General features: G+C 33.4%; 2 protein-coding genes across 6 annotated transcripts in view; one reads left to right on the top strand and one right to left on the bottom strand.

The window, feature by feature from the left end:
• Window positions 1-11,372, top strand: part of LOC126867991 (uncharacterized) — a 148,628-nt gene that overhangs the window by 18,277 nt on the left and 118,979 nt on the right. The window lies entirely within an intron of this gene.
• On the bottom strand, window positions 9,713-10,970 carry LOC126867996 (uncharacterized). Its single transcript, XM_050623108.1, has 3 exons — window positions 10,805-10,970; window positions 10,161-10,311; window positions 9,713-9,956 (listed from the first exon to the last, which is right to left on the bottom strand). Exons 1-3 carry the CDS (start codon window positions 10,967-10,969, stop codon window positions 9,802-9,804), a joined length of 471 nt encoding a protein of 156 aa, XP_050479065.1. The 5' UTR covers window position 10,970; the 3' UTR covers window positions 9,713-9,801.

The raw sequence follows: 11,372 nt of genomic DNA, 5'->3' as shown, positions 1-11,372 counted from the left end.
CCTTTGTTTTCATAATTGCCGCGTTTTTTCATCGCTTCTATGTGGATTGCATCTGAAACTTATAAAATTCCCATTTTTAACAATTGCAGACAAAAATTAGATAGATACACGCTTCCGCTTTTGAAATAGCATTCTATTTTTATCATACTGTAAATTATTCTTGTTGATTCAAGTTTCACGAGAAATATCACATGGAACACTAATTTTGGACATCACTTTTCTGGAGTACAGTTCCTGCGTATCTATAGTAAGCGCGCCTAAAATACATTGCTTTAGAAGCCGAGGGGTTCACAGTAAAAATGGAATTGTAATGTTTTTAGTTCACTGTTGTGCTCATTCATGTGCTCATTTGGTCTTATTGTATCGACAACTAGGACAGTAAGTTTAACATTTTTAGTGTCTTCATAATTTTCCTTTCTATCGTTTTTGTTCCAAATTGGAATGAAACATTGACGCAATAAAAAAGCAGTAGTCGATTCAATTATTACTGACGTTTTGTTGCATCATTAAAAGTAAGAAGCAAATTTATTGAAAATATAAAAAAAAGATATGAACAGAAAAATTCAATTTATTAAATTATTTAATTCCATTCGTGTGTAATTAAAATTTAATTTGACATATCGCTTTAAAGAATTGATTTCGTCATTTCGTGGTTTGAAAATAAATATTAATGAAACAGGGTATTCGATTAAGAAATTCTCAATTGATGTACTGACGTGATGTTTATGGAATATGAACCATCATGTGAATAATGAATTACCATGTACGCCAACAGTGTCACGTGTATGAGGATTACGATTAATTTAAATTTGATCAGCTGTGAAATAAATGAATATACAACTCATGTGTTTACTTGAAAACGGAACAAATCTCTTTCAATTAGTCATTGTTTGTAATCAAATTATATCGTACAAGAGCACAAGAAACAAAACACGATTTGTGTTGGCAATTTACTATGGTAGCAAACGTGTATGGTAGCAAACCATAATAATACGAATCACAATTGCTCATGATACTTACGTATAATCTTCTATAATATTCTCTCTAATCCTCTACTCTACCTATACGATAGACAATATCTAGTCTACCGTCTAATCTTTCTAATTCCCTCAAAATGACGAAACCAATGAAAATCAGTCGACGATTAATTTCATACTATTCTTTAAATTTAATATACAGGGTGGATGGTAACTGATGGTACAAGCGGAAAGGGGGTGATTCTACGCGAAAAAAAGAAGTCGAAAATATAGAATAAAAATTTTTTTTAAATTCTTTTTTTTTTTAATTTTTCCATCGAGACAACGATCCGTTATTATGAGACGTGATAAAGTGCACGCGTACCGAGCTAAAATTCAAAGTCGATTTTCTCGAAAACAAAGCCTCAAACGAAAAATTTTTATTCTATATTTTCGACTTCTTTTTTCGCGTAGAATCACTCCCTTTCCGCTTGTACCACCAGTTACCAACCACCCTGTATAATTTAATATCAGAATTCAAGAATCGCAACGATTGTAATCATCTCTTCCTAAAGATGTACCAAATACGTTTCAAATATCACGTTAAAGTATTCAACATCGGAATAATTATATTCCCACCATCTTTTCGATTCTACCATAATGGAGTTTCTCTAATCGTTGTAAAATTGCGGTATCGCGTCCATGCATTTGACGGCATAATGGTTTCGTAGTAATCGATGCAGACTAAATGAACTGGATTTGAGTACGCCCATCCGTACTGTTGTCGTCGAAATGTTAGACGATCCACACGCATTAACTTTCGCATACAGCACCGATAGAGGCAGGATATTTCAGACATTCCGGCACGTACGGAAGAGACGAATGCTCGAGCGACCGCGCGACGATCGTCATTCGATGTATGTGCGTAATTTACTTGCGTGTGTGTAATACCGCGTGGAAAATACATATGTATGTATAGCTCTTAAACACGTGCAGGTTTTAGGACAAGCAGTCGAACAACGAAAGCATCCATTTCTGCGCCACGCGTGTTCTTCGCCACTCGAGAAAGCAATCTACGGTGGCTACAAAAAGTACTGGCACACGTCCTTATTTTCCAATGAAACGTTTTTTTAATCCGGTCCTACGCTTCATTTTCATAATTTCAAATTTTTGTAGTCATATACGGGGATACTATTAAACGATACTAAATTTAATTGTATTTAGCTTTAATTAATTGGTGCTCAAATGCAATAGAATGGTCTGACAACACTCTTTTTTTTAATACATAATTCATTCTTCGTTTTTTAGATTAGACTCAAACTTAGGCTGTTTGGTATTTTTTTGTATTTTTATAAAGTAGAAAGTATTTTGTAAGTTTGGAGAAGTTTCCTTATATAGAGAGATGTTTAAATAGAACACATTTCCTATTACAATTGTTAGTTCGTGTAGCAAATCGTGTTTCTTAGAACATTGAACATTATTTGCATTGTTTCTTTATTAAGGATGAGATGAATCATTTCAAAGAAGTTGGATTATTTTATCAAATTGTTGTTTACAATTAATTGAGATTTGATAATAGAGCTGAGAAGCTTTTAAGAAACTTCTGATATTGTTTCAAGGAAGAAAAAACAAAATTTTTACAAAAAGAATGTCGGTGTGTTTAAATACTTATCTGCGGCAGTATACGTGTAAACGATTAGAATATACTATAAATCATCTCCGAACCTGTTCCCATAAAGTGTTTAAAAAAGTAATCAGTAAATAATGTCAAAATTTTATAGAAAATTTCAAGAGTAATATGAATTCAATATTAGCATAGGCACACAGGCAACACAACAAGTGTTGAAAATTGTATTATGACGTTGGTGTGAAATGTCGGTATAGTATTGGTTAAAACAGAATTCCCACACTTTATCACGGCCTTGTTTCTTCTCTAAAACTTGGACTTCTCTATTGAGCTTCTAATTACCGAAGTTTGCTCTTTCATTATTTCTGTTGAAACTTGCATAATGTATGGCAAAAGTTGGACTGCCGCTGGCAAAAATAGATAGTTGTTAACTAGGAGACAATTATAAGACTTCATCGGTACAATACTATGTCTATCGTTCGTTTCTTGTCTTCTTTTATCCCTTATAGACCTTTACATCTTTGTATCGATCGCTTTGCTAGAATTTAATGTTACATAATTTACAAGAATATCGTTATTTTAATATCGCATTTTTGCTTCCAAGGTGATATAACTAAGACACAGTAATTTTCCATCAAATGCTAACGACTGGTTCTAATCATAATGACACATTTCTTTATCCAATGGAAGATCTATTATAAAATAGAATAAGAGGTTTTATTTTTGTAATCTTTAATTTATATTTTTTACAAAACTATCAGAAATTTTCTCGCCGTGCTTTGAAAAATGTGCTTTACTACTTCTGCACATTGATCTGATACCATAGATGCTAAAATAGAAATAAATTGTTTCGCTAAAAGTTGAAAAATCGTGATTACTTGAACGACTGACCAATGTTGTCGTTCTATCTTATCTGTAAAATTATTTTTAACTCCTTTAATTCCTTTCTGCCTGTTCAAATGATATTTAAGGTTTTACGAAACTCGTAGTAAACGAAATATCGTAGGCCAGTGCGAGTTCAATCCCCGAAATTGCATCGCAACTAGATCAGCATATTGTAATTGTCTCATGAATAAATATAAGCTTGTTTTCGTATAAGTAGGATGGCAAGTGCAGGCCGATAAATTTTTCCTCCATGGGTTTAAAACTGGTTCGTCCCTTCCTTGCTCCGTTTAAACGTGATTTAAAGTTGCTCTCCGAAAGTTAGCGTTGATGCGTTGCATAAATGAACAATCTCTCGAATGGCATCTTTTAAGATTGTATATTTAAAAAGTGACTTAATCTAATAAGACTTTTATCCATGTTATCTGTCTCTTTTCCACGTGCAACCGACTAAAAATATACTTATCTGTCTGTGATATATATTGTTATCTATTTTTTTTTATGTAGGTGTTTATTTTTTATTGGTAAGAATAGAACAATTCAGTAGATAATTTTAAATAAACTACGAAGAAAAATTCAATAAAGAAATTGTAGCCAACTCCATTCTGTAGCAGTATAATAGAAGAAATTTTGCGTACAATGTTCAGTCTCTCAAATTATGATTCAAATTAAAATTACTATTTATTCCCTTCACCCATCTTTCACTCCATAGATTCGTGTTATATTTATTTATCTCATCATTACATCACTCTATTAACGGTATCCTACCTCAATCATTAACCATAAATCACGAAATTTATCATATGACAAGAATGGAAACATTGGAGATACATAGCTGGTGAGTTGGCATCGCGAACACGATATTTTACAGTTGGACGATCATCCTTCACCGCGTGTATTTTTTTTTTTTTCATTCCCGCTCTTTTCCGATTCAATGTAAAAGTTGGACATGCTTTATGAAGTCCACCGAAACTAAATTACCTGAACGCGAGAGGTTTTGATCGCGTGAGAACTCACCGCGATAAATCAGCTTCCTGTCGATCACCGAGCAAAGGTCAGTGAATCACACGATTCGACGTTGAATTTTCACGCAACTTTTCTGCTCGCTGGATTTTCGTGTCGTGGCACATGGAAAGACCGTCGCCAACTGGTTGCCAGTTTTTCTCTTCTATATCGTTGTGGATCGTGTTCATAAGGCTTCTTCAGTGGGTAAGCTCATTACAAGACTCCCTGCTCACGTCAAGCGTTCTTCGAAGCGCGTATCTCGTATCGCGTATAAAATGGTTCGAGAAATGTTTAAAATTGAGATAATTTGAAAGAACGAAAATTAATTGTCGCATGGAACATACGTAATATAATGTACAGTTGACGCTCCTATGATCTTTTCTTAAGACATATGCGTAGGTTTGGTATTCTGTACTGGAGATATAACGTTCGTAATATCCACTCAATTTGTCTAATAATAATTTGTAACATTATAATATGATAAGATAAAAGAAAACGAACTTCAAAGCACGGACAATTATGTTGAATTGCAGCAACAATTGTATGGAATACCTACAATTATATCGAAGGTATGAAATAAGATAAAAAAGGAGATTTAGGAGGTGTAAAATATAACGATTATTAGGAAATTAGATTAGATTTTCAATGACAGTACGTAGATGTTTGTTCGATCTAGCTTGTGGTGACGATCAATTTGGTACACGATGATCGATACGGGTTTTCAAATACGACGTTATTTTCCATTTAGAATGTGTCAGTTAAAACAAGGAACGCTTCATCAATCACGCGCTTTATACAATACTTTCCGTAAAAGAGTATCAAAATATAATGACATGGTATTCTATCGCCTGACGAAAATAAAATGTAAATTTTCACGAAACATTACGTTATTAATTATTACTCTTCAAAGTGTATTTGATCATCAGTATAATATAAATATGCAAGTTCTATTGAAATAAATTACCTCCATATTTGAAAATCACGTAAAAGCGTGATAAGTATATTTTTGTCGATCCTTCTATTTTAATGTCACTTTATGACTAATAAACGTTTTAACACAAAACAGCTGAAAATGGAAAGATCCTGTTAGCTCCAGTCAAAAGTATAAAACCAAGACAAGCAGTATTTTCATATCTACGATATTTGAATATCTTTCGATATCTTAATATTATGACAGGCACTCACTAAAGAGAATGAAAAATGCTTGTTGAATCCCAAATCAAGTAGAAAAATAATGGTAAAATAAGATTGATTAAAAATATATTGCAGTTTTAAACTGTCGCTTTATAAAAAATGTAAAATTTGACGTATCCTTATCATCTTATTTCTCTGTACTCGTCACTTGGAATTTATAATATCAATGCCAACAAGACACACGCTTTTCATTGTATGGATTTTTTTATTCCTGGTATATTATTGCAGAATTTTATTATTTGCTTGTTTGATGCGACGTTTCATTCGTTTTAAAGTACGTACGGAAGTTTTTGAGGACACCGCTCGAAACCGTACCATAGTACTTCGATATTCAATAACTATCCGCTAATCCGCTAGTCTACGTAAGTATGTCGAATCACTAGAAGCCAGATACGTGAATATTTGTTCTTTTTTCCACTTTAGGTTCATCGACTTCGCAATTATTAGTGATAAACGTAGACTATGTTTATCGACGTATATGTAGAAATATATGGGCAAGGATAGATAAAATGTTTTCTTCTAATACAATTAATCCATATCATTTTTTATTCTTTTTCTTTTCTTTTTTTTTATGTTCTTTACGAATGAAATGTAAAATGTAAGTGTTACGTAATTGTTAGACGAGAAAAAAAGAGACTCTGAAGGGGCAGCCTCTTCATTAAGCTACCTCAAGGGATTGCTCTTTCTCGATGGAGAAATTGAATTCTAATATAGTTACCTCGATCTTCGTTTCAACGATGACGCTGGAAAAGCTAGAATGCATCTCTACATGGGTCTGTTTAATTTTTCTATTTTGTACAATTTTTCTCTTCGCTGCTCAAATTACATTTACGTTCGTATTATAAAATATGCGGTGGGTACACTAATTTATTTTATGAATCTGATATCTATAGGTTGCAAATTAAAAAGATATTTCGCCTGGTGAAAAAGGATCCTATTTTTCAATTTTCCCTTGATACGAGTTTCAGGAAAACATATATTTATATACATGTTACAGTTATACGTTTTAAACTGTGGTCTAGCTCTGTGGTTTGTCTCTGGTCTATCCGAGACAATATTTTTTCAACAGAGAGGAAAAGTCTCAGTTAGCGGATGAAAAGCTTCCTTTACGGTCAAGGGATGGAGTTTATTGGTCGTTTTGTTGAGAAATTTCCAGGTCGCTCGTAACTAATGTACCACGTACGAACGGTCAAGAGTCTCTCCGGAGCTCTTACACTATACCATACCCTTTCGTTCTATTTATCTTATATCTGCCAAGGAATACATAGCTTTAGAAAGATTTCATGAGGTAACGAGAAATGATTGCATTACGTTCACCGACAGTGCAGTACAGATAGCAGAAGCAGCGAAAAATAGGTTTGATTCTACACGAATTTAATGGATAGAGATCATTATCTCTCTGATGTGTACAGATTATTACTGTCTATCGACAGACCAGTCTCTTTCTCTTCTCTTCTAGCGAATATATTGTTCTTAGAGCAAGCATTGCTAGAGGGTTTACATCGTTTCCTTTCGAATGACATTACCAACTTCGTCTTAAACAATACGTCGTTATCATACACTGTTGGCCATCAGACTCGCATAAACATCGCTAGCCGTGATTACCACGTGAACACAGACAGAACAAGGAACCTCGGAAGCACAATACCGTGCCATATCCGTGCCGCGACTATTTTAACTCTGAATTCTTATTGTTAGTGGAAAGTGGAAAAGATGAGTAGGTAATGTGCATCGACGCGTTTCTGGGTAAGTCCGGAAGTAATTCGAACCAACAATTTTACGCGAGGAAATTGAAGGACTAGTGTAAACAGGCAGGAAAATCTATAAGTAATTTTACTCAAAGTTTACGATATTTTCTCAGAAATTCTTTAATTATTTTATAGTTCTATTTAGTTTTAACAATAAGCAAGTAGTAAACCTTTATTCATGGATACACTGACTTACAAATGAAAACAGATAACAGGGTATATATAAAAATCTCTCAATAATGAAAATGCTTCCTAGAATTACAGTATTATAAATCTTCATAAATTTCAAACAATCTTCGTCGTAATCAATCGCAACGAAGCTTAGAAAGCTATTAATACGTATATTGTTTGCATACAGGATTCGTGTAGTCTCATTAAGACTTCCGTGGGTTATTTATCAAAATCAACACGGCACTTAACGCGCTAACATATTGTTGACGGTATACCGTGAAATAAATTTTACTGCCGCTCCCGTATTTCTGGAAAATATGTCAACGTTCATCAAGTGAAAAACGTCGATTCACGCCTGCCGTCCGCATCGTCTAAAAAATTAAAAATGTCGATTCCGCCAATAGTATAATCCAGCACTACTTTATTTACATAACCACACCACTGCTTCATTTATAGAATTTAATATTAATTTCATAGATTACATAGATTAGAAACAAAAGCACGAATTGAGAAATTGTTATTTGAAAATCACGTGAATATTGGAACCCAGATTTATAAACAAAACAGTAAGCTGAGATAAGAGGATAATTTATCAGGTGAGTTTATTTTCGTTATAAGACTCCACAGAATTCTGTGTTGAACCCTAGCTACGCCACTTAAGGATTCTCGATGCTGTTCAACGCGTGCTTGTTATTTTTCGCTCTGTAGAAGTTGCTTGTAGACATTGCTATTACGTCTGTATGTATTTGCTCGCTATGTTTGAAGAGAAAAATTGTTTGCGAAGGTTTTCTGCGATCCTCGAACATCTTTTCTATGAGGAAGCTATCGATGTAACTTCACCATTTTGGTTGTTCTTGTTTGATTGCCATGAAATTTGACCTACTTAAGCCTACTTAACCAAGGAAAAGATATTTCAGGCGATCAAGTGAATTAACCTTTCTCTTGAATAAATATTTTATTTGAATTCTAAATTATTTTTTATTTGCAATGAAAACGAAGATTTGGTAGTAATATTGGTCTCTTCGTTCATTTATCGTTAATCGTCAATCTATCTTTATTCGAATAAACGAAATGAAATGAAACGGGTGATTGTTCTATTATCTGAAAATTTCATCATCTGACTATTTTTATCTTTCTATTAATTCGAATATGAGAAGTTCCCTTGAACTTTCACATCCCCTCCCCTCGCCCTTTCCATTTGTCAAGACTCGTCACCGTAACACTGCTCGCAAGTTTGTTATTCATAAAATGCTTTTGATTTACATTGTATTCATGAATCAGCATTGTCTAAAGGGGCATAAAAATTTGTACTGACGCGACACGATGAAAATAGTATTCGCTAAATTTACATTGTCAGGTGGCTCACCTGTTACGCATACAATCGGCCTGTATGCATGCATGTGTTGCGTACGCAAACGTGATTTGTTTGCTGAATTATTCGGCATCTCGTTACGTAACCCTAATTGCGCGCTATACCTACCCGTATGGCCAGTTAATTGCAACAATAACGCGAGCACTGAAAAAGAAGCGTCGATCGTATGAGCCTATATACAATTTGAAACTAAAAATAGAACAGTAAATAAGCAGGGATAATAAGCACAAAAATAATAAATCACGATGAAGCTGATATTTTAATGTCACGATTAAGATAGCTTACGTATAACAAATATCGACTAATGAAAATATTTGAACATTTATAAAAGTTTTTGAAATTCCATTAATAAAGCGTGATACGAGTTCATTTTTTATGTTGCATTATTATATTTGTGCCGTCTAGTTGGTTTTGTTAGACCATAGACCTCAGATTAAAATAAAAAAACCATAAACAGCTTTATAATACCTTTTTTCTGAAGTTAGTCAAATACTGCTTGTTGTAGATAAAATATTTGCTTTGTTTAATTTATTATATCTTTTACAGTAAGACAGTTGAATGCTTGCAAACAAGCATAATATATCTACTAAATTTTACTATGCAATAATGATTAAATTAGAACCAATTACAAAGACCTTACCAAATACCAATGTGTTTTAATATTTTAATTCGCAGAAATATTAACCTTAATTAAAAAGATATGGAAAAAGGTTCAGGTAGAAAATAATAACAAATTTAATTGATGCATATAGCACGTTTATTTTTTCAACGTTACATACGTAATTTGAATTTAGTGTATAAGAACGTTACAGAAAACTGTTTATGAAAGAATAGAATTATTTTCATTTAGTGTGTCCCAATGATGAAATGTACTCTGGCCGTGGCCTGCGGTGCAATTCGAATCTGCACAGTGCCTAAATTCGATCCTAAGCTATCTCCATTGGCACAGATAACTACATCGCTACCGGGTACGTTTCTGGCATTTATATAATGAATAGTCCCTACAAAAAGACATTTATGTGAAGACATTTCGAATATTTACTCAAAGCTTTTGATTTATACAAAGAATATGAATTTTCTTACTCTGCACTAGTTCTTTGTAACAACGAACGATTACATCTATCGCAACATTTCGTTTTAAAACCAAACTTTTGTTTTGCAAGCCTCAAATTTTAATGAAGAAGAAATAATGGAAGAAATCTTACCGCTCATATCCAGGTGCAAAGTTAAGATTAAAATGAGATTGTAGACGTTCTTGTACGCGTACACTGTACTGAAAATTTTTTCACCTGCCATATGTTCACCTACGTTAAGGTTCTTGAGGCTTGTAGCAATACGTGGCTCAAGATACGAACCCTATATAGAAACAAAAAAGCCTTTTATGAGAAAGAATGGGTATTATTTTTCTTACGTGAAGTTCAAAGCAAAATGTGTTCCTTTATTTTGGTATTGATGTTTCTCAAGTTATTTATATACTGGAATTGCAAAATTATATAAAATGCTCTAACTTGTAAAGTAATCCATAATCGTAATTCTCTATTATTCTTGCGTTGTTAACGACTAGATTGTAAATGTTTGTACAAATGAATATTTTTACCAATGCAACGAAGGCAAATAATTTGTTGGAATCTGTTGGTGCAAGTACGTTTCAATTTGAATATAACGGCGCATCTGCCAGTTATGGCAAGAGGTAAAGAATTAACAGTAGAGATACTTTCTTCAATCGTATCTTTGAAAATACACGTAACAAAAATATCAACTCTTTGGTAGAATTGTACGTTGCTCTTTTCAATTTTTCATCCAAAATACATCTTTTCACGTTTCAAGTATAGACCTTATGGTTACTCACCGGTATTGTTTGTACCAAATCTTTGTCAGACAGTTTCAGTGTAACGGTTTCACGTGGATAATCAATAAATGCGAAATTGGCTTGTATTGCCAGGGACACGATGAAGACACCAGCAATTGAACGGAACATTTTGTATCGGTTGCACTGGATCTGTGACTGTGCCATTGCGGAAATTCACGACTCTTTTATAACTTATACTAAAAGCTTCTCAAGGTACATTTAACTTATCCAAGTACTTACGATTATCTAAATCCGATTTATTGGTACACGTCTCTTTTTTATAAATAAGGAAAGTGTTTCACGCCCTAGACTAAAAGCTTATCAAGGTATATATGACTTATCCAAGTGCTTGTGGTTGTCTACATCCGATTTATTGATATAAGTCACTTTTTCATAAATAAGCAAACTGTTATCAAGAAAAAGTATCGCTATATGTTATTAGTCGCGGGACTAGATTCGTCGATCCGGCACACAATCGAACAGTGACACAAATGAAAATTTGCAAATTTTTAATTACGTACGTCCTTAGTCTGATAAGTATATTTTAATAATATCTGTTGAAGCAAAA

Source organism: Bombus huntii, chromosome 7, assembly GCF_024542735.1.
Source record: "Bombus huntii isolate Logan2020A chromosome 7, iyBomHunt1.1, whole genome shotgun sequence".
Lineage (NCBI taxonomy): Eukaryota > Metazoa > Arthropoda > Insecta > Hymenoptera > Apidae > Bombus > Bombus huntii.
The sequence above is the reverse complement of the archived record's forward strand: the minus strand, read 5'-3'. Positions and strand labels throughout refer to the sequence as shown.